At 45.3% G+C, this 24,665-nt stretch overlaps 1 protein-coding gene across 1 annotated transcript in view; it reads right to left on the bottom strand.

Annotated features, from left to right (window-relative positions):
• Positions 1–1,869: 1,869 nt before the first annotated feature.
• Positions 1,870–24,665, bottom strand: part of SLC15A4 (solute carrier family 15 member 4) — a 32,938-nt gene continuing 10,142 nt past the window's right edge. Inside the window, exons 3-8 of the mRNA XM_015109696.3 lie at positions 20,834–21,002; positions 20,285–20,362; positions 19,684–19,852; positions 10,481–10,636; positions 8,579–8,737; positions 1,870–3,019 (exon numbers count right to left, since the gene is read on the bottom strand). Of these exons, the coding sequence (XP_014965182.2) occupies positions 2,859–3,019; positions 8,579–8,737; positions 10,481–10,636; positions 19,684–19,852; positions 20,285–20,362; positions 20,834–21,002 (892 nt within the window). The 3' untranslated portion in view covers positions 1,870–2,858. The remainder of the gene's footprint in view (positions 3,020–8,578; positions 8,738–10,480; positions 10,637–19,683; positions 19,853–20,284; positions 20,363–20,833; positions 21,003–24,665) is intronic.

Genomic DNA, 24,665 nt, shown 5'->3' on the forward strand with positions numbered 1-24,665 from the left:
GCCCTGTCCTGACCAGCTTCCCCGAGTAGAAAGTCGGGGTGAGCATCTTCACGTGGAGTGAGAAGACATTTGCTTCATGAGGCCAACGAAAGCCAGTTACACACACACCAAAGCCTTCAGGGCAGACGCGTGTTTTGTGCTTATTTATTCAGTTACTGCTTCATGCTGTAGAGTGAACCTCATCAACTACTCTCTAAATTCAGATGAAAACGTAAAAAGTTGTCTGATAAAAGAACAGGCTTTACTCTCACAGAACACTTCCGACACCGGATGGGAAAGAGGCTTTCCTTCCCCGCGTCACACGATGCTCTGGGAAAGAGGCTTTCCTTCCCCGCGTCACACAATGCTCCGGGGGACACCAGCATCCTAGAGTGTCCTGCAATATGCCCTGCCACCACCCACCTGGAGGCAGCATCAGGATCCCAGGGCTGAGGGCTCAGGTCCACGAGGCTGCCCCCACGGCAGATGCCAGGCGCAAGTAGTGGGCTGTCACCTACGCTTCTGACCAACGACAAAGCAGGGACTCCCTCTTCGGGTTCAGCTGATTTGCCAGAGCGGCTGTGAGCTCGGGAAACACTGTACTCCCATGTGCCTGTTTATTATCAAGGCTGTGACGAAGACATGGAGGAACAGCAGGTGGAGCTGTGCAGGGTGAAGTGTGTGGGAAGGGGACCGGGAAGCCCCCCAGGTGTGCCACCCTCGGGAAACCCCCATGAGTTCAGCAACAAGGAAGTTCTCAGAACCCCAGGCCTCTGGGGTTTTATGGAGGCTTCATTACGTAGTCAAGAATTCCTGGAGGTGGGGGAGGGGAGGGCTACGAGTCCCCCACCTCCTATCACCAGGCTGGCTCCCCAAGCAAGCAGCCCCCCTCCTGAGCATGTCCAGGAGCCACCACAGATGGCCTCATTAGAACAAAAGATGCTCCCATCACCCAGGAAATTACAAAGGCCTTAGCAGCTCTAGGTCAGGAGCTGGGGTCAAGGGGTCAAACAGCAAATATGAAAATGCGGGCTTCTCCTAGTGCCCTATCTACAGGGGTTGTGGGAGTTCTGTCCCAGGGATTTAGGGCCCAGACCAAATCTGTTTCTTATCTCATCACAATATCACAGGCTGGTACCCTGATGACTCTCAACCCTTCAACTGACTTTCTGGAGAGAATTTCCCTCGTAACATCAAGGGTGCACCTAGCTAGGAGCGGGAGCTGGCGGGACAGGTGGACGGATGTGGCGGCTCCCTCGCTGTTCACACAGCCCGGGGCATCAGACGCACAACGCACATACTTTTACATTTGATATATCCTGAAGACATGAATTCTGTCTCTGGAAAGTGGTATCCTTCCTAGCACAGGCTTTTCAAAACCTGCCCCACTTGTTTTTAACCTGGGCTCACACCTCCGGCCCCTCTGAGATGCAGTGATACCATCAGTGTCATCTGTCTTCACTCTATTCTACCTCAATTGGTTGAAATTTCCTTATATTTTTCTGTAGTTCTTCTATACTTTGTATTACACAACGAACAACAACGTGAGGGTTTTTTGGTTTGTTTTTTGTCTTCTCCAAATGCTGAAACTATCCTTCAATGCAGAGGCGGCTGCAGAATCAGCAGACGCCCCGGAGCATCCCAGGGCTGTGCAGCAGCGCCCTTCCCCACCCTCCCCTCAGTTCCCGACTCGGGAAGCTCTGTCTGTGCCTTCCATGCAGCGGGGAGGAATCCTCACGACACCCGTGAGGACACCCGTGAGCACACCCGTGAGGACACCCGTGAGGACACCCGTGAGGACACCCGTGAGCACACCCGTGAGCACACCCGTGAGCACATGCCACACCAACAGCGACCGAGGACGAACCACGCAAAGAACCAGCTCACGGATTTCGAATCTGAGATGCTTTTTATAATAAAGTTATGCCAAAAATACAGCAACAAATACAGAAAAATTATTAACAAACGTAGAAGCCCCAGATACATGTACAATAACAGTACAAAAATGTGACCAAACAGCTCAAGTTCACATTTAACACTTCCAATTATTTTTCATTACACTATTTCTGTTTAGAAGAATGTTTTCCTTACATACAACCATGATCGGTCTTTAGTCCCAATCGTACCAAAATAAAGCTATACATAAGCACTGACTAGGTAAGGTAGGAAATACCCTGTGAGTTGCTCTGTGGCTTGAGATGGGACACATGGTCTCAAATGACTCTTATGCATGCCTTGCCTTAAGAAAGAAAAGTAATGTTGATGGTTTAAAAAGTAAGTACTTTTTGAAGCAGCACATGAAATGTGTTTACTACCAGCCTAAATCAAAGAACATGGCAAGAGCAAGATTGTTCTTAGAAAGGAAACCATAAATATGGCATTTATGTAAAATCCTTGCAGCATCTGACCATGCTTTTATCTTTAAAAAAAAAAAAAAATCCTCACTTTCCTCAGTATAAGTAGCAGTTTATTAATTTTTTTTTTACGGTGAGATCGCATGGCTATGGGAAGCAGGTGATACATTTGTTTAAGAAACTGGGATGCCGACTAACGTGTAGTTTCCCAAGACTGCAGTCTCCATTTGTGGGTTTTTGTCAAAAAGGGAACCCAGCTAGAGGATTCACAGAGACCCTGAATGACAAGCGACATACTCGAAATCTGCAGCTCTCCTCCCGGAGGGCCCAGCGTGCCAGGAGACACGCTGCAGTAAGGCACTTACCTAGCTCCTTTGGATAGAAGGAAAGAAGAAATCAATCCAGGCAACATGCAAGTTTCAGTGAAGGCAGAGTTTTATGGGAATTTAAAGTCTTGCCTGTTCTCAGTGCACCCGTCAGTTACTAACATGTCAGCCTCAGAAACCGCACATGGCCTCAGGAAGGTCAGGCCCTCCCACCAGTGGGCATGCCATTGGCTCTTGATCGCTGATGGTCTCGATGATGGTCATATTTCACAGAAATAATGAGGAAAAGCAGGAGGGTAGCTCCTTGAATAGCAGCCAGAAGAAAAAAGTAATAGTTCAAATAGCAGCCATTAATATTACCTGGAGAAAACAAAAGGAAAGCGGCAGGTAAGCTGCACTGCTACAGGTATTTTTCAAGACTTTACTGTTCAATCTGGTTCCTACTAAGGTTTAACTGGAGTCATAAAAAAAGAAACAAATGTTTTCTCTGTAGTCCAAAATACACAAGTATCTTGCTTTCAAAACCACTGGAGAAGCTCCCTGAAGTTAGATACATCTCCAACGGGGGCTCCGGAGGTGGGCTCTCTTCAGCCCCCCACCTGCCCCTAGCAGCCCATCCTCTCTTTTGTAAGGTAAAAGGAGGAGGTTCCCTGAGGAAACTAGAGGAAAGGTAGCTCCCCAGCACTCAGGAAAATCCCTGCGTGGCCTGCAGAGACACATGCGGTAGTGAAGGGGACAGTGTCGATGCAGAGTGTGCCTAAGGCCATGTGACAACGCTGCAAATCAGGAGCAAGGGGACACCTTCCAACCCAGCCTCCTGTGACCGCTAACCCCCCACAACAGAACACCTGGGCAAAGTAAAAAAATTACCTTCCTGTGTTCTCGCCACCAGAAACAAGTGTTAGCCGGTCTGGTGTTATTTCCTTCCTGCCTTTTCTCAGGCAGTGTTCCTCCCTTCAACTACTTCAAGGGAACTTCCTCCAATTATAGTTATGATTGGCCTGGAACTGTATTGTTGAGGAAGGCAGACATGAAGGTAACAAAAGAGCACCTGACTATCTCCTTGTCGAATCCCGAGGTGAACATCTTTCTAACTTGGCTACAGAACCTGTGCGCTTTGTAGCACCACAGATCACACTATGACACAGCCTGAACATCGTGAACTCCGGATTCACTGCATGGGTCACTGATGGGAAACCACACACCCAACCCACCAGGGCCAGCAGCTGGGCAATGTGTCAAAGGATGAGATGAGCTGGTTTTTAAATGTCTTAAACATGTTCAGGTTTTAGCATCCTCAACCTGACACAAGCAGATACCTCCGCATACTTTAATACAAAGAGTTAGGGCCGGGCGTGGTGGCTCACGCCTGTAATCCCAGCACTTTGGGAGGCCGAGACGGGCGGATCACGAGGTCAGGAGATCGAGACCATCCTGGCTAACACAGTGAAACCCCGTATCTACTAAAATACAAAAAAAAAAAAACTAGCCGGGCGTGGTGGCGGGCGCCTGTAGTCCCAGCTACTCGGGAGGCTGAGGCAGGAGGATGGCATAAACCCGGGAGGCAGAGCTTGCAGTGAGCCGAGATCGCGCCACTGCACTCCAACCTGGGTGACAGAGTGAGACTCCGTCTCAAAAAAATAAAATAAAATAAAATAAAATAAAATAAAATAAAATAAAATTCATCTGGGAAAAAAAAAAAAAGAGTTAGCGTACACTGAATACCCAACCCAGTCCCAGGCACTATGGAGGCATTTTACATGCAACGTTTGCATCCCAAGCAGGCTGGACAGTGCAGAGGCTAAGGTCATGGGCCATGCAACTCAAGTGATAAGGCTTGAATCCGGCCTCTGAGATCTCCGTGTCAGTTTCCTCATCGGTAAAAGGAGCAGCGTTTCAGAAATCGGCACTCCAGAAGGAGCCTGGACACGGTGAGGGTGCCAGCACCACGCACTACAGTCATAATCCCCCTTTCACAGAGGTCTGGAACTGTCCACTCTGCAAACTGGCATCTCTCCATCAGAGAACAGAGTTTGGCCAGCACCGGCTAATATCACCACTCAATGTGGAGACATGGGAACGACATGTGTGCAGAAAACGGCAGGACATTAGCTCATCATGACTGATCATCCAGGACACGTCCAGGCCAAGCCGAGTGTCGCCCTGTGCTCTCCACCACGGCTGCTCCTGCCACCATGGCCGTCCCTCTGTCTCCGTTCCACGTACATCACCTGCCACTGGCTGGAAAGCACTGCTGCATGTTTCCGCACAAGGTCACAGATGCCTGTGGCCGGCAACATTACGAGGGAAGCGAGTGCTTTGGAATCGAGTTGCTCCATTTTCTGCTCCTCTTCAAAAACACTTTCTCATTTGTTTATTTTAAAAAGTGAGACTTCCTTTCTTCTGAAGATCTTTTTAAAGTTGGGTTATTCTGGCACTTCCTTTTTCTATCTGAACATATATCGCATGTTCAACAGTGCATTTACCAAATAAACACAATATAATATGCGTCGGGGCCGGGCGCAGTGGCTTATGACTATAATCCCAGCACTTTGGGAGGTCCAGGTGGGTGGATCAACTCAGGTCAGGAATTCAAGACCAGCCTGGCCAACATGATGAAACCCCGTCTCTACTAAAAACACAAAAAATTAGCCGGGCGTGGTGGCGGCACCTGTAATCTCAGCTACCTGGGAGGCTGAGGCCGGAGAATCATCGCTTGAACCCGGGAGGTGAAAGGCTGCAGTGAGCCAAGATCGTGCCACTGCACTCCAGCCCGGGCAACAAAAGTGAAACTCCATCTCGAAAAAAAAACCCCACACATCTGTACGGTAAGATCTCACACATTTTTGGCCGGGCGCGGTGGCTCAAGCCTGTAATCCCAGCACTTTGGGAGGCCGAGACGGGCGGATCACGAGGTCAGGAGATCGAGACCATACTGGCTAACACGGTGAAACCCCGTCTCTACTAAAAAATACAAAAAATTAGCCGGGCGCGGTGGTGGGCGCCTGTAGTCCCAGCTACTCGGGAGGCTGAGGCAGGAGAATGGCGTAAACCCGGGAGGCGGAGCTTGCAGTGAGCTGAGATCCGGCCACTGCACTCCAGCCTGGGCGACAGAGCAAGACTCCGTCTCAAAAAAAAAAAAAAAAAAAAAAGATCTCACACATTTTTAAAGAATGCTCATTCACACCGATTAAAGAAGATAACAACTTCCTGTGTCTACTAGTAGATTGAGAAAGAGAGCTGCTAATATCCTGAATTCTACCAGACTAAACCTTAATTTTTTTCCAACAGATGTTTTACAATATTCATTCAGTCCTTGCAACTTACCAGGCCCTGTCCTGGGCACTCAACGGAGATGAAAGCCCCAGCTTCCTGGAGGCTGGCACTAGCTGTCACTGCTGTCCCAACACTGGCCTTTGATGCTACTGAGACGAGGTTGTCATCAAAGTATCAATGACATCATTTTATGTGCCTATTTTGAAACACGAGTCTCCTCAAATGTACCAGTCACGGAAAACTTCCCAAGCTAAAGCTGGCAGGCCACGTGAACTGAAGGCTGCGCTGTCCTGCAGGAGCGGAGGTGCGGTCCGAGCCCGCCGGCAGACATACACCACGCCTCGTCAGAGTCTGTCTTACGGTGGCATTACACAGGGTATTCGGAAATGCCTAAGTCGCCTGGGAGAAAACCTCCCGTGCATTCCTGGGCGTCTTCACAGACAGAAGGATAATTACATAGGAAGACGGCAAACACTGGGGTTTTGACATTTGACAAGACAGACTCTTGGGCCCTCGGGGAACGAGCACATCTGTCCCGCAGGCTCACAGGCAGGACAGGTATTCACAACAGCCCCACACTGCCAGCATCTGGGCACCCACCGACAGCGGCATGGATAAATGCCTTGTGACCGCTCATACGAAGGAGCGATACTCAGAAGTACAGGGGAGACACTCACAGATGGAAGTGCTAAGTGAAAGGAGACAGCCACAGTCCAGCACAGGACAGGACAGGGTAACCTGTGGGGGCCAATGCTGGAACAGCACAGGTTTACCTTCTGTGGGGGGCCGTAAACTAAGGAGAGATGCAAGGAGGGCTTCCAAAAGGGCCTCCACTGAGATCCAGGCTGCAAACACAGCAAGCTGCGCTTACGATTAGAGACCTTTACTATGGTATGCACGTTCTCCCCAGCTTAAATAACACTAATAAAAGGAGCCTGCTGGGAGGCAGGCAAGAAAAAACCAATGTAACAAAACTCTGGGGACTCTCCCTTCACAGTCCTGTGACTTTACAGAAAGCTATTTCCTGTGCCAGTCACGAGACGCTGAGGCAGGGCCTGGGATAAGGGTGGCACAGACACCCCCGGAACCTGGCCTGAGAGCTGCTGCTCCTTCCAAGGCCACACAAATTCAGGGAGAACTCTCTCTGAGGAGTGGGCTTCCTGTGGATTTCCCACGTCACAGCCTTTATTTCTCCACCCAGGACGCCAAGGGCTGCTCGACAGATGAGCTCCAACTCTCCTTACTGGTGTGAACCAAGCAGGCTGCCATGCAGCCGAGGGGCACAGCCTGGGGGCTGCTGGCAAACACGCCTCCTTCATGGAACACTTTCCATTCTTGAAAACAACAGACAGATCCTGGCCCACCCCCAGCACACTCGTCCTGAGTGCACCAATGCAGGAAATCCACAACCAACCTGTCAGACAGAAATGATGAATGAAAGGTCAACTATGAGATGTGAAATTAAAGTAAGAATGAGGATTAAATGACTAGAAAGCAACGAGAATGACCAGCCAATCCTTTATGACACATGTAAAGATAAAACACAAACCAAGAACCAGAATCTTCGTCTTCAGAGCTATGGACTTGGTCTTTCTTTGCAGTCTGTCTGTCCCATGTACCACAAGGGGATCTTACTCCCCGGGCTGTCCATCTTCAGGAGAAGGCGAGAATGAAATGCCAGCCCCAAATCCACTTGCCCTCTTCAGAGCAAGCAGCCCTGAGCTGGCCATGGAGGTGGCACCCACAGCCAGAAAACATCGGTGACAAGTATCCAGGGGACATTGGTGGCTTGGAGTTCCGGGCCTTACATTAGGACTCCACAGGTCTACACTCGTGGAAGGACTCTGGGAATTCTGCAGTTTCTGCAGAAAAGTCCCTAAATGTTCATCAGATTCTCAAGGGGATTTGCAACCTACAAGTGGTTAAGTACTACCAGACCAGAGCAAATGCCACATGATTATACAAGAAAAAGTAACGAGGTTGTTTTCGTGGATAAAATATTTTTACAAAGGAAAAGAAAGAAGAAACCTTCACTTGCTGGGTCCATTTAAAAGCATCGTAAACCTGAAGAAAACAAAACTCATCTTTTATGAGTGGTTCTGTTCAACACTCAAGATGCCAACTACTGGTATTAACTGTAAAAACCCATTATCATTGATCACGAGTAATATGTTTATTTTTAAAAGTAACTTACTATCTAGCTTGTCTTTTTCATATCAGAAAAGGTACTGTCAGGAAAAGAAAATGAAAGTACACCACACCCAAGTGAAAGAAAGGGAAGCCTGGGGTGCAGATTCAGCCGCCTCATGAAGACTGTGCTGGGGGGGGTGGAGAAGGCGCCTGTCCGTCAAGGACATCCCCATAAGGAGCGGTGGGTGCAGCAGCCGCTCACCGGGCTGTGGTCAGGGCAGGCTTGGCCCCGGGGATGAGAAGAGAGACTTGCTTGTCTCTTGAAAACCGTTCATGATGTAAGGAAAAGCAGCGATGCAAGCAGCACAGCGTGGAGCTGTGGAAGGAGCAGCGGACAGGCAGCTCGGGACAGGCCATCCACGCAAAAACACCTCCGTTCACTCAACCATCTCCTGAGCGCCCACGCCTCCCCTCACTGGCTGTTTTCAAAAGGGACAGGATGCTGGCTCTTACCAAAGTCTGTGTGGCTGCTCATCCATCCGATGGCTTTGATAGACACCAGCGCCAGCAGTCCAGAACCCACGAACGACCCGACGCCAGAGAAGAAAAAGAACAAGCCCATTATGGCACTCTGCATGGACTTGGGCGCAGCTGAGTACGCAAATTCCAGGCCTGAGGAAAGAAAAGGAAGGGTCGTTTTTGTGAAAGGGGAACCTTAACACATGGGATCAACGCTCTGGCCTAATATGGCAGAGGAAGCATGGGGTCTCCTAGGGACTGAGTCCTGCAGACAGGCACAACCTCTTTCCTTACTAGTGATCAAGAAATCAACGGCTACAGGCCAGCTGTTCATTCTCCTAGCCATTAGGACAATTCCTAAAAAATTCAATGAGCAGAGATGGCCGGGCGCGGTGGCTCAAGCCTGTAATCCCAGCACTTTGGGAGGCCGAGACGGGTGGATCACGAGGTCAGGAGATCGAGACCATCCTGGCTAACATGGTGAAACCCTGTCTCTACTAAAAAATACAAAAAACTAGCCGGGTGAGTTGGCGAGCGCCTGTAGTCCCAGCTACTCAGGAGGCTGAGGCAGGAGAATGGCATAAACCCGGGAGGCGGAGCTTGCAGTGAGCTGAGATCCGGCCACTGCACTCCAGCCCGGGTGACAGAGCGAGACTCCGTCTCAAAAAAAAAAAAAAAAAAAAAAATTCAATGAGCAGAAAGTTAAACTCCTCGCTCTCAAGCTTAAAGGTAACATGTGATTTGTTGGCTCTTAGACTTTTGTGTTCCTTGAAGAGATTAAAGAAACAAATTTCCTATATTGTCAAGGAACGGGAGTTTGAAAACAAAGTAAACACACTAAACTGGGAAATCTACATAAGGATTCTATTTCAAAGACAATACACTTTATCTTTTTTTTGTTGAGATGGAGTTTTGCTCTTGTTGCCCAGGCTGCAGTGCAATGGCACAATCTTGGCTCACTGCAACCTCCACCTCCCTGGTTCAAGCGATTCTTCTGCCTCAGCCTCCCGACTAGCTGGGATTACAGGAGAGTGCCACTATGCCTGGCTAATTTTTGGTATTTTTAGTAGAGGCAGGGTTTCACCATGTTGGCCAGGCTGGTCTCGAACTCCTGACCTCAGGTGATCCACCTGCTTCGGACTCCCAAAGTGCTGGGATTATAGGTGTGAGCCACCGCGACAAGGGCAATATACTTCAAAACTATTTTGGCAGGCCCATCTATAAATTTAGATTTTTACAACTAGACACGGAGATTTGTAGTGTATTCTAAACAGCAGTCCATTCCATTGTGATTTATTCCCTTTACAAATTCATTAGCCAATTCTGGATGAGTTTTCTAAAGTGAAAACCACCATTGACTACGACCCGCACATCCATCCACCTCTGCATATCACTCATTTTCTCTTCTCTCTCACTCTCAGCAGCCGGACAGATCTGCCCAGAATACACTTGTTCAACCACTGCAGGATCTCGCTAATAGGAAAAGGGAGGCCTGTGAAAACACGTTTCTAAAAATTAGATCTGCTTATTTATGTACATCTAAATGAAGCGCACTGAGATCTGTGAGCTCAGCCCAGCCACCATGGTGGCACGGCTGAGGGCTCCGCTGGGAACTATCCAACCACGACTGGTTTCTTCTTCTCTGTCCTGTGGAACTTATAGGGTAGTTAACAAACTTTCATGAAAATATTTTGCGATACTGTTTTTACACAAAGAAAGGAGAACCTCGGCATTGGTGTGTTTACTTAGCGATTCATATTCTAAACCACACACTGCCAAAAGCTACAGAAGTGCTGTGCTGTCCTCGTCTCAACATATTCCAACAGCACAGTGAGAACGCCAGAGGGCTCATGCTTTTGCCTGGACTCAGACACCTCCGGCACTAAAGGTCCTTACCTGCGATACTTGCAAATATCTCGCTGATCCCAATCAGCACGTACTGCGGCACCTGCCACCACAGTGACAGATCGGCCGCATGGTAGACGACGTTGCCAATGGTCTGATTAATGGTTTTCTCTTTAACAAGGTTCAGCCTTTTACTTTCCAAAATTCCTAGAATTCAAAAGTAGGTTAGTGTAATATTCATGTATTAACATTTAGAGTTAATCTAAAAATCTGATGTTTGCTACAAGACTTCATAGCGAACGTGATTCTGATGCATGAAAGGACCATGTCTAATCACAGCTTCCCCCAGGACTAACAGGCCCCCAGCCTTCAGCCTCCTAAGCAGGCTGAGTGGAGGTCATGCCATAGCACACCTATTTCACTTTGGCTTTTTACAGCATCTTATATAAAAATCGGATGTCCAGTACGTTTCGTTTAATTCTCAAATATCTGGATTGCTCACCATACCTCTTTTGTCTCTTACAAAGGGGAGTAGGAGAAAGTTAAATAGTCCTACTGTAGAATTAACAGTAGTGCTATTTTACCTAACAGCAGGTAATGTTGAAATGTTTTTCCAAACATAGCGATAGATCAAAGGTGATCTATTTATTTATTACTGTAACAACAAATGATGATGATAATGATGATGATGATGATGATGTCAGTTTCCCTGCATAGGGTAGGCTTAATCTTTGCAACAAAGTAAGCTGACTTCACAAATCAACCTCTGCTCTCAGCAGCACTGAGATCTCACTGCAGGTGCAGGCTGAGTTACTGGTCACCTGTCAAGTGCAACAGAAAGACAAGAGAAAAACAAGCAAGGGCAGCAGCTGCTACTCTATAAACAAAAATCAACCAATGGAAATAAAGTGTAAAAGCATCTACTTGCAGGTCCAAGTCCTTAGGTTAAAGATACCGCCAAGTTTTATAAAGAATTCTTATTGCAAATTAGGTCACAGGCCCTAATATTTAAACTGTATGTAAACATTTTAAAAATGTGAGTATGAAGAAAGATCTGGTCAGAGGGCAATGGAATGAAAATATTAAAAATGTTCCTTCTAAAACCTGAGCATGAGAAAGGACCAGGATGTGATTCACAGGGCGATGAGAAGACCAACTCTGGAATTTCCACCTCAAATCTCAACTGAAATGCCAAGCAAAGTGAAAACATTCTCCAGGATCAAGGTAGAGAGAGACCTTCCAGCCAACCCACAGTTTACTTCCATCAGAAAACCTGCAGCCCCGCCCTGGAAGAGTGTCAAGGGAAACCCAATCCTTCTACTCTGCCCTCCATGGGAGAAACATAAACGCAGACCCAGGCAAGGACAGCAAACTATTTAGAGCCCTTAGTTGCTCTGGAAAGGGGCATCTGAGGGCACCTTAATCAGGCAAGGCTGGTAGTGACAGTAGGGACTGTCTCCAAATGACAGCCTTCCTCCCCAACAGGGCAGCTGACAGCAACCACGGCTCTGCACCCCTAGCCCTGGCATCAGTGCCTTCAAACACCAAGAATGAACTGTGTGGCAATGGCCTCCCATGGACACCCAAGGTCCCCAGCTCCCGCCTGCTCCCCTGGGACCGTAGCTGACTGCAGCCACTCCTTGAATGGGAACAGAACCAATGCAACTCAAGCAGAAATTGAGATCTATTTTGGAAATAAACACGAAAGCTGAAAACCATTTTTCTCCTTCACAGGGAAGGAGAGCCTTAGGATGGCACACCAAAGTGTCCACAGGGGGCAGGACAAGCCAAGGTTGCTCATGTGGACCGTAAGTAGATTTTATAACCTGAATGGGAAAGATACTACTACTGCTACTGGCATAGTTCTACCAGATAACTTGTCTTACAATTCAAGAAAACACAGACTCTGAAGACTAAGGATGAAAAAGGTAACAAAGAAACTAAGAGGACGTTGGCTTACGAGAGACACATATGATGAAATCAAGAATTAGGAGAAGAGAAAATGAGAAAACAAATAAGCCTGATTATCGGTGAGGCTGTTAGCAGAGAGATGAGTAGTGGCAAAAGTGCACGCACAGCCGACACTGCGGAAACCAGGATTGGGACCGGAGCCCCCAGTCATGAGCGAGGCGGAGGCAGAGCCAATGGGGAAAGTGACCCTGTCTGGGAACAACTGAGAGCCCTGGAACGGCTGGGACAGGCGGAAAAGCAGCATGGTTCAGGCTGAGTGACAGTGGCATGGCAAGGAGGCACCCAGTAAAAACAAGCATGTGATGCGACGCTGGATAATCAACACAGCAGTCAGGATAAATGAGCCAGATCCTTCAGATAAAAGTCACCCACTTATATCAGTTCAAAAAACAGAAACAAAACTGAACATTACGGTTAATACACAGAACTAAAGCATAATATAACCCAAAGATTATAAATAAAGGAGGGGACAGGCCAGGATGTACCAGACAAGCAATCATAAAGGGAAGAGGTGACAAGAAAATACCAAGAAGAGAGAAAAGGAATCAAAAACCAACATAACCAATAGGTGCCATGTACGAACTGCTCCTTGCGTGATGAGCCGCTTTTGTTGACTGATTCACAGACAGCACCTCATTTGTTATTCACAGTAAGCCGGGGGAGAAATAACGCAAGCTCATTTGGAGATGAGGAGAGTGAGACTTGGAGACAACTGGCAGAGCTGAGGCTTCACACCTGGCTCTCAACGATGCCACACGCACTACCTTCCAACCCAACGGCTGTTTCACTACGGATGACACATCGTATCCACAGAGAAAACACAAATCATGAACTTTAATGCGAATTAAAATACCATCCAGCTGCTAGAATCTCACAGGAATACACTTCTTTTCGTCCTTGTCAGAACAAGTAAATGGAAAAAAAAAAAATACAGCTTTGTTTGGCATAAAGTTTACAAACTACAGACACAAATAGAAAGCCAGGCCCCAGACCGACTTCATGACAACAAATAATTACTGAGGCCTACAACATGCCCGAGACGACTCGATGAATCGGACAGACACAAAGATCTGGGTCCTCGTGGAGCTCCGTTCTGAAAGGCTTATGTTTCAAGCCCACATAGTGTTTCAGAAAGTGTTTGGACAGGACCTGTCTGTGCCTTCTGATTCACCACAGACCCACTGTGTTATTCTTGGACCATGCACTTATCCACATGGTTTCAGGCCCGCTGCCAGTGTTGGAGTTTAAGACTCCTGCTGTAAAACACCTAATTAATATCGTTGGTATTATTACAATACATGAATCATCCTATTCACCTACAACACTTATACAGAGTGATATTTGGCCATAAAGGAAGCCTTGAAATCCCCAATGCAGGAATTATAAAAGCCATAATCTCTCCTGACTCAACAAAATTTGCCATCATTAGCAAAAGTATAAACAAAAACATCAATATTGTAAAACTTAAAAATTCTTTGAAATTAGTCTTAGATCAAAAAGAAAACCAAAACCAGTTTCAATATTCACAGAAAACAAGAGAACATTATAACAAATCAAAGCACACGAGAACTGACCAAAGCAGTAATAACAAGCAAATTCATAGCCTTAAATTATCTTTTCATTATTAAATAGACTAGAATAAGTACAAGTGAATGAAAGCCAGGCACAGTGGCTCACGCCTGTAATCCCAGCACTTTGGGAGGCCAAGGTGGGCAGATCACAAGGTCAGGAGTTTGAGATCAGCCTGGCCAATATGGTGAAAGCCTGTCTCTACTAAAAATACAAAAATTAGCCAGGCATGGTGGCAGGCGCCTGTAATCCCAGCTACGGGAGAGGCTGAGGCAGGAGAATTGCTTGAACTCGGGAGGCGGAGGTTGCAGTGAGCCGAGATCGCGCCACTGCACTCCAGCCTGGGTGATGGGAGGGAGACCTTGCCTTGAAACTGAAAAAGTTATCAAATAAATTTCCTCTCAGAGAGGTAATGGACTCAAGATGACTTCAAGCTAGACAAATGCTTGGAACTCCTTGAGAACAGAAAGATAATTATTGTCCCCTTAAAATATTCTCCTGCCTACAGAGAAAAGAGTACACCAACTCTTTTTAAGAAGCTATATCACCCCACCAAAACCTGCCAAAAACAACCACAGACCAAGGCCAATTCTAGATACAGATGCACACGCGCTCAATGATACAGCAGCAGAGTCAGGTCAGATGATCAACAGAAGCCTCTTTTAACAAACAGGGTTTGTTTTCTAAAACGGAGGAACAGTTAAATATCAGGAATCTAATACAATAATATAAATAAAATACATGAGAAGCCAAAGGTAGCCGGGGAGAGATGTAATTACCCTTGGATACCAAAAAAAAAAAAAAAAAAAATCCAACATTCATGCTGGCTAGATGTTTAATGTCACCACAAATACCTACTTTAACAGGCAATGATAAACTTTCAACTTAACTGTGAGCTAACAGTGGCAGTCCCATTAAAATCCAGGATGAGACTAACGTTGAATCAAAGAAAAAGAGAAAGAAAGAGAGATAAAATTATTACAAAGACAGAAAAAGAAACTATATCATTTGAAGACAAAGAATGATCATTTGAAAACAGTTCACTGAAACTCACAGAATTTTATAAAATCCCATATATGAGGAACCAAAAATACATAAAGTAGTTAGGAATAAACCTAACATAAAAGGTAGAGAACCTAAAGAAATGTATAAAACTTTCCAAGATTCCATAAACAAAATTATAGGGAATTTTTTTTTTTTTTTTTTTTTTGAGACGGAGTCTCACTCTGTCGCCCAGGCTGGAGTGCAGTGGCACGATCGATCTTGGCTCACTGCAACCTCTGCCTCCTGAGTTCAAGCGATTCTCATGCCTCAGCCTCTGAGTAGCTAGGATTAAAGGCATGTGCCACCATGCCCGGCTAATTTTTGTATTTTTAGTAGAGATGGGGTTTCAGCATGTTGGCCAGGCTGGTCTCAAACTCCCAACTTCAGGTGATCTCACTCGCCTTGGTCTCTCAAGGGAAAATCTTTTAAATGGGAAAAAAAATCCATAAGCTAAGAGATAAAAATTTGAAATCCTTAAACAATCATGATCTATTATGTAACAACACAAAAAAGAAAAACCTATTAGAAAAATGGGTACAACACAAACTGTACACAGAATATAACCGTGTACAGTTATACTCCATGTGGATCCAGGTAAACCATGACTCAGCTAAGACGATAGAGTTTGAAAGTTTTGGGAAAGAATCTTAAACATCACTAATAACATATGTCAAAACAATAATATACCATTTTTCAACCCTTCAGCTAAGAAAAGATTAACAGAAAAAAAAAAATCAGTACTGGCAAGGATGACAGAAAAGAATTCTCACACACTCCACTCCACCACTTTCAATCAGGTAAGTTACCCTCAGGAAACAGTAAGACAAGAGCATACGAGCTTATGTAAAAGAGTGACAACATGGTCTTGTTTGAAATAAGAATAACCTGGAATCAAATGCCAATTAAGAAGAGTGCTGGTTTTTAAAAACGATATAACATTCAAACACGGAATATGGTCTAGTTGTTAGAAAGCACAATTTCAATGTGTAACTATTGATACGGGAAAATGGTAAGCACACAGAAAACAAGAACAGGTTCTAAACTGTGAGGAGTTCCACTTCTGTTTTAAAATAAGTAATTTAGCCATACCCAGAAAATGTTCTAGAAAGACACAAAAACAGCTGCAGTGGTCACCTCTGAATGGGGGGTTGTGGATGAACTGAAGCCTCCCTTTGGATCTATTTTTAATGACCATAAGTTGATCATATAATAACTTTTAAAAACTTGCTGTAGACCAGTGGTTTTCAACTCTTTTCTAACGAAAGCTCTGACCTTTTTCCCAGAGAAAGGTTCTCGGTTGATTCTGCCTCAATTTCAGGATGTGCATCCGTGCTCTGAAGCCCAGGAGTGACTCCTGCCCTGCAGTAGCTGTGGTGAACACAGTCCCAACGACACAGAAAGTGCGACGGAGCAGATCAGCAGGCGGAGCGATCCAGGTGGACCACCACCCACCTGTGATGACGGAAGGGCCTACAACCTCCCCACAAGACAGTTCAGCTACATATACCACACACCTTCGTGTCATACAATGACTACGCTTCTTGGGATTTAAGAAGGAACATAAGTAAAAACATTTCACTATAATGATTACTAAAACAGTGCAAACTAGATGCAGCTGAATGTGTCACATGCAAGATTATTAATGACACATTAAGTGATTTTTATAAGCAGGTTACAGAGGACAGTATAAACATGTCACACATCATGTATTTTTATAATTTTTCCCATGTATTTACATAATGTTATTAGTGGATTTCCTTGGGTGGTGGAATCTTGAGAGTTTCTAACTGTGTCTGTGTGCGCGTATATTTTATGTATGCGTGTGTGTATTTTACGGCTTATATGTCTTTTGGTCCTCTTTTTGCCATTAATATGCATAATTTTTGTCATACTTTCATAGCTTTTTTACATTTGATTTTTCTTAATCAGGCTCCAATCAGCTTACACAACAGGATTCTGCTTTTGCAAAACCATAAAAGATGTATGTGTACAGACACACAAACAAGACAGACACCAAAGTATCAGTAGCAAGCAGCTCTGAGGACATTACAGTGGATCTTTATTTTCTCCTTTATGATTCTAAGGTTTCCTCTTCTCCAATGCGCATCTTTTTACTCTTGTAATTTAAGAACAGAAACACAATTTTTTAAGGGGAAAAATTAAATCTAACAAATTAACATACTTTTTTTCTTAAGCTGAGCAGAAGCCCCTTGGACCCGCCCAACTTGCATCTGAACATCTTTAGAGAAAAAGCGGCCTCCACCAGGTATGGCACTAAATGGAAGACCGTGATTTATTATGGGGGTAGGTGGTAAGCTACAAGCAAAATTAAGGTTCTTTCCCATGAAAATTTTGGTTTGCTATGATGGTTTCAAGTCTCTACTCAAAGACCATTAACGTCCCTAAATAATACTCACTAGAGCTGGGAGTAAAATCACATCAAACATGGGCAGGTGTTTTATTAAATTTAATAGACTGTACTCATGTCAAGTTACAAGACATATGTAACTCTTCCCAACTACCGGCAGGTAAAACTTCTTTCCAACACTGGGTCACCCGGGAAAGAAAGCCTTTTTCAGAACGCACACACACTGCGAATTTTCCACTTCTATGTCACCAATTCAGAGGCTCTGGTGCTGCTGCAGTCACACCAGGTCAGAGCCCATGCCTCATCACGGGCGCCAGCACTCAGTAAGGCAAGCACTGTGCAGAGGCTGTCTGACTCTGGTCAGAAAGTGCTGGACCTGATCTATTGTGGATTTTGCTAGCACTTTTTTTTTTCTTTTTTTTGAGATGGAGTCTCACTCTGTCGCCAGGCTGGAGCGCAGTGGCGCAATCTCAGCTCACTGCAACCTCTGCCTCCTGGGTTCAAGTGATTCTCCTGCCTCAGCCTCCCGAGTAGCTGGGACTACAGGCGCCTGCCACCATGGCCAGCTAATTTTTGTACTTTTAGTAGAGACAGAGTTTCCACCACATTGGTCAGCCTGGTCTCAAACTCCTGACCTTGTGATCCACCCGCCTTGGCCTCCCAAAGTACTGGGATGACATGTGTGAGCCACCGTGCCCAGCCTGCTAGCGCTTTTTAAAGACAGAACTGAGGGAGCGCAATGGGGAAATCTCAACAGTGACTGGTCTGGCACTTGTATCCTGCACAAACACATATGGAAACCACCAGAGTGGCCTGCATGGCTCTCAAGGCAGCCCACAGAAGTGATTCAGCCATTTATGAAACTGAAAGAGAGGATGTTAGGAAAGAAGCCCAAACCAAGTATTTACTGGAAAAGCCTCCAGAAACCAAGGAGATCTCCTTTCCCACAGGGAGGGAATGAGGACTTCCTTCCTTGGCATCAACCAGTGTGGTGATGGGGCACAGAGAAGGCACTCTAGCCCCAGGCGGAGAGAGAGGTCTGAGGCCAAAGCTGAGCCTGCGCTTTAGGGAGGTAGGACAGACAGGCAGACACAGCCTCCGGTGCAAAGACTTCCTGCAGACAGCCCTTCTGCGTGTGCACTCTGCTGAACTGCAGCCTGCAGCTAGAGCCCTGCGGTAACTCAGTTCTCCTCTGCCTATGCTTATTTCCCCGTGTGCCACAGCTCTGGAAGAGAAGCTGAATTATAAAGAAGGCACACAGCAAAAACTTCACTCAGACACGACCTCACTTTAATTATCTATTTGAACAAAAGAAAATGCAATAGTCTTCTAAAATGTCCCAGTCTCTAGAATAGAGATTTCTTAAGCCCAGGGACTAATTTCTTCAAATCTATTAAGTACTATATCAATATGTTCAGTCTGGCAAAAGTAGATGAAGGCTGCTATGAAGGCAGCATTGTTTGAGAATATTAAATTCCATTTCAGCAGCGCTTAACACTGAATTCCTCATAACAGCAGATAATATACAGCTGGTTCAAGAATATCAACTTTTCTTATTATGTAACTAAGCTGTTTTATCATTCAACAATTTTCAAATATTAATGAAGGGAGAACTCCAAAATAACTGAGAAAGTCAGCGATACCCAGCTTTATCAGCAAAGGATAAACAACTCATTTCAGCACATACAAATTACGAAAACAGAATGGAAACCCTCAAAAGGATAACTCTCCTCATCTGAGTTTAGAGACTTAGGCATTCGTTCTTATGAGGTTTATTTGTAGGGGGAGGAGATGCTGCCCATGAGCCTATAACAATCTAGAAACATTTTTGTCACCAGAAAAATGCACACAGAATTTTACATAAAAAATTCAAAGGACTCACAGACACCCTGACACTTGTTAATAAACCAAAGGTTAGTAATCTGAAGGTGGAATTCTCATCCTCGAGAATGATATAGTACCTTTAATTTACACAAATTCATCTGTTCAGCATTCAACAGCCTAATTCTAAACCAGAAGGTAGAGAAAAACCTCCCTTTAACTCAGTCCAAAAGTCCCTTTTCAGAGCAACCCAATGGTTTTAGTACCAGAAGAAAACTGACATATCCTTAGGAAAATAATCTTCAACTTATTTTAAAGTTTAAAACAAAGGATTAGTGCTGTAAAATAACTGATACACATCCTCTTTCACAGACACGCACTTCCTGAACAACCTGGGGCATGACAGGGCGTCAACACTCTATTCTGAATCCACAACTGCCGAAGTGGGGCCTGAGGAGGAACGGAGCAGAATGCCTCCTACCTGCAGCAAAGGCCGAGCACATGACAAAGAACATGCCCACGGCGATCCTCTTCAGGGAGGATGGGAGCAGGCCATTTCTTCTCAAAATGGGATCCACCAGTTTGTCCTTCACAGGGATGAGCAGCAGGATGAGCACAGCATCAAACATGGTCAGCCAGGCTGCAGGGAGCTGGGGTGAAACACGGGAGGAGGCGTTTACTCCCCGCAATACACCACCCGTCTGGAGAACCAACATCTCAATGGGAGAAATGCATGTAAAGAACAGCTCCTCTCCACAAGGTACAACCTCTTCAGTTTAGAGACAACGGAACTGGGAAAAGCTTCCTTTCTAAATGAATCTGCATTTGCTTTTCTGTGCTTTGAGGGGAAAATAATCAGGTGAAAAATACTAAGTAACGTTGAACTGATGTCAGTCAACCTAATCTAGTAAATGATACAACCAACAGAAAATATTCTCTAAAATAAGTAAAAACTCTATTTCAATAACAAAGGTTTTTGTTGGTGCTGTTAACATTTATAAAACATTTACAGTTGGTAGAAGGAATCCATTTATTACATAAGCCCAAAATGACAATTTTGAGATCATTACAATTGTTCTTACCGTGTGAGGAGTGGTTGTAATATTTGAAATTTCTGGAATCCTCAAATGAAGACTCTGTAAAACATACGTTGTCTGCATCTAGGTATAAAAAACAGTATCATTATATGTGAACCAACTGTGCCCTCAAACACTCTAAGCATCCTGCCCCTCCCCTAAACTAGGCTCTGAGATGCGACAGTAGTGACTCCCAGAAACAGACAACGGCTCAAGTTTGAAAACAGACAGGTCAATGATTGGTCACTGTAAAGTCCTCTGGAGATCAATTTTGAAAAAGAACAGCCAGTTATCCAAAGGAGAAATTACATTAACAAGAGGGGCCTGGAAAAACCAGAAGCATACCTGTTCTCAGCTTCTTTTTCAGAGAGGCTTTAAACATAGTTAAAGCAGCCAAAATGACTCCATAACTAAAACCAAAAATGCCAGGATTCTGTAGACTCATGGAAAAAAATAATAATCTAGTCCTAACTACTTTAAACATGGCCAAAACAAGTGCTAGGCTAAGACTTCATAGGAAGATAAAGGAAATTAAACCTGTTTGTCACCACTCACTTGGAAATACACTGTCCAGTAAGGTATCAAAGCCAAGAAAACAGGGACAATCTTGACCAGAGCTTTCACATCTTCCACTTTCTCTTCTGTAAATGGCCCTCCATGAGACATCTTACATGAATCAAACAGACTTTGTTTAGAAGATTGCTGAAAGACTCCAATGCCTTCACTTTGGGAAATAAAATGAAGGAATTAGTTTTCTTCCCCTCCCAGCAATCAATTATTTGGTCACAAATTAAGTTTGGAGGTAAGAAACCAGCTCACTGTATCGAATCTGCTTCAACTCATTCCATCACTTACTAATTGCACACACCCAACACAGCTCCCTGAATTATTTCTAAATGTCACAGAATGTACTGAAACAGCTGACAAAGGGACTTTCTAGTCAAAGTGCAATTGGGCTCCTGTAACTCTAGCGTGGCTGGAAGATCTGTGATGACAGTCTGAACCATGGCTGAGCTCAGCCCCAGTGCAGCTGCCGGCTCAGCAGTCTCCGCGTGGGGAGAGTCTGCAGCTCCACCGACACTGGGAAGGACATCAGCTACGCCACTGGATAGCATATGAAAAAATGCACTGGATTGTGTGAATTTGTAATCAGCTAATTTATCAAACATCAAGACCTGACGGCCAATACCAATGCTATGAATAAAACCCTGCTGGTTTAAACTGAGTCACTGGCAGGACAGAGGCAGGGTTCTATTCTCGGAGGAAAGCTGTCAGCTCTTGGGTTAGGGAAGAGCTGAGGGGGAGGGCAGTGCTGGTGGTGATGACAGGAGGATGTCCCTGGCTCTGTCCTAGGACAGCAGGAAATGGGGAGTGCCCAGTGCACTGCGTCCCTACGTCCTCCCTCATTAACCATGTGGTGTTAAAACTCTTCAGGGCCCCACTGCACAGAGCAAGATGCCTGGGCACAGAGAGCGAGAAGGCTGCCCGAGGTATGGCCAGGACTTGGACCCAGGCAGTCTTGGCTTTACAGCCTGAGGCCCTGACCCCTGCAGGACACCACTACCCCTCCACTCCCTGCCATTGCCCTCATATCTGCGGGTCATAGCAGGAACATGGACCTGGCATTCCCAGGTACTTGTACTAACGAGTTTCACTTACTCCCTCTGGGCCCGCTTCATTATTTAGAAGATGAACAGGCCCCATTAGACAGCTCTGCACTCTCTCCCAGCGCCAAAACACTCTAATGGGGAACAGGCACCAAGGATCTCAGGGGTAAAATGGGAAAACAAAGTGCACACTATTCTCTAAAGCCAAGAAGTACCAGGAGAGAGTTAGACTGTGTTTAACTGTGGGAAGCCAACAGAAATGGCACCTGTCAGTTTTCTAGTTTATTAACTCATGTCCCATTTTACTATGGTGCCAGTATTTTAAATTCTTTATCTTATAAAGCCAACATTTTAAGTCTGGACATTCAGAGTGGGGAAAAATAAAAGCGCTGAAAACTATAACTTGATATTTTAGCCAAATTTTGGACAAGAAAACTAAGTTCGATTCAACAAACACTGACTGAGTACCTGCTGCAGGCCTTGCATTGCTCTACCTGGGGGCTGAAGGAGAGAGCTCCTGTCCTTACAGACTTAGTCTAGTGGGGGAAAATAATCAGAAACAAAAACACCCAAAAGTGAAAATAAATTCCAAAGACATTATAAATACTTTCACTTGAAAACACTAACTTCTTCAAGTACTACTTTTTTTCATAAAGGAAATTAAAAGTCCTTTTGTACCTAATACAGATACTATCAGTGGTTCACCACATCATATTAAATATGTTTCACTAAAAACATTTAAACAACAAACAACAAATTCATTTTCACACAAAGCATTATTCACACAGGTTACTGGTTATATTACTTTAGCTTTACATAATTAAAATATTTAAAAGCTGTGAAATCAATATGCATCTGAAGTTTTACTGGGTTATACATATTGTTAGGTGCACTATTTTGCAACACACAAGGGTCCAACATGAAGCCATGGGCACAAGTGACACCCGAACACCCACAAGAGCCCTCTGCTCCTCCCCACAAAAGTTGACAAGCTCGTTTCAGGACGCCTGTGCCCAAGTCTCTGTGAAGGCCACACGTACGTGTTTGTATTCTCCAGGAAGAGAGTCCACTGGTTCTCACGGATTCCCAAAGAAGTATGTATCTCAAAAAGCTGTAGAACCATTTCTACCCTGGCCTGATGAATTGAACAAATGTGCCTTCCTTTCTCATTTAATAGCAAGTACTGCATTATCTTCAAGACACAGATCGCCCTGGACGGAAACTGAGATTGGGCCAGATGAAATTAAGTGTCACGACTGTAAAATGCTGGGTATGTCATGCTTCCTCAGGCTTTGGAGGCCCAACTTTTTTAAGGCACCCTCGTCACAGTGGTCACCAATGACAGGGCCCTTATCGTGTGCCTGGCACCCTGCTGAGGGCCTTGCACACATCACCATGCTCAGGCCTCACAGTGATGCCATGAGATGAATCCATGTCTGCTGTACAAAAAGGAAAGCTGGGCTTCACAAGACCAGTAACCTGCCCAAGGTTACAGAGCCAGTTCATACAAACAGAATTTGAGAATTCCTCAGACCATCAGCTTTTCTGTAAGCTAACCCCTGCTTTTTTTCCCCTTATTTGTGCCCAAGAAGACTTTCAAAGACAATCCTAAGAGGAAATTAGTTTCCTAAGTAAAAGTAACTTCAAACCCACTCCATGCTGCCATTTGTGCGTTAAAACCCAAGTACGTCCACAAAACAATGCCGTCCTCTTGCAGAAATGCCTATGGGCTACCCCCGACACAGATACTAAAACTTGAAGGGTTGCTCCTGAAAAAGACTTCTAGGATCTGAAACACTGCTTTTGTCTAATCAAATAAGGCCCTGGCAAAAGACTAGTGTCAGCTAAGACGGGGCTACTTAAATTTTTTTTTTTTTTTTTTTGAGACAGGGTCTCATTTTGTCACCCAGGCTGGAGTGCGGTGTGCAATCATGGCTCATTGCAGCCTTGACCTGACCTGCTGGGCTCATGTGATCCTCCCACCTTAGCCTCCTGTACTTTAATTACTAAAAATTCTTCAGTGTGGTCCCACCATTTGCAGTTTTGAATTATGTGTCTGAATGCCACAATGACCCACCAGCATTTCCAACAGGTCATCTAGACTGGTGAGATCTGCCATGACTCCACACAGGGACAGCTGGAGAAATCAGAGATGTTCAGGAGCAAAGAAGTAGGCGCACAGGGCCATTTTGGTGTAGTTTCAATCTACCACGTGGAAGGAATATTAGACACATTGGCTACGGCTCCAAGCACATCAGTAAGACAAACACAGACAAGCCGGAGGGAGGGAGATGTGTGAGTGGGCCTACAGAAGAAGGTCCAGCAACCTGTGCCGTGCCACAGTGGGCTGCACGGCTCGGAGACACAGGACACTCCGATGGCTGAGTCATCAGCCTCCCAACCAGCAGCCACCAGGCATTTCTATGTTGATCCAAACATTCCATGAGGGGAATGACTACAAAAGTTCCCAGAGCCTTCTCCGGAATGATGGAAATAATCTATGCCTTGACTGCACTGGTGGTTACACAACCTGAGTAAGTTTGTCATAATTCACAGAACTGTACAGATATGAGGTGTAAATTTTACTACCTGCAAATTATTCCTCAATCAAGAATAACACAAAAATTTCTGAGTTCTTTTCTCGGGCTTAAGTTCTGGACTTTATTAACTGGCATCAAACATCACCAACCAAACATGAGTCATAGTTGGTCAGTGACTTGGAGGGGTTCTGAGGACACAGGCCTTTCTGTTTTAACACCCCAGTTCATGGGACTTTGGTG

This window comes from Macaca mulatta, chromosome 11, assembly GCF_049350105.2.
Source record: "Macaca mulatta isolate MMU2019108-1 chromosome 11, T2T-MMU8v2.0, whole genome shotgun sequence".
Classification (NCBI taxonomy): Eukaryota; Metazoa; Chordata; class Mammalia; order Primates; family Cercopithecidae; genus Macaca; species Macaca mulatta.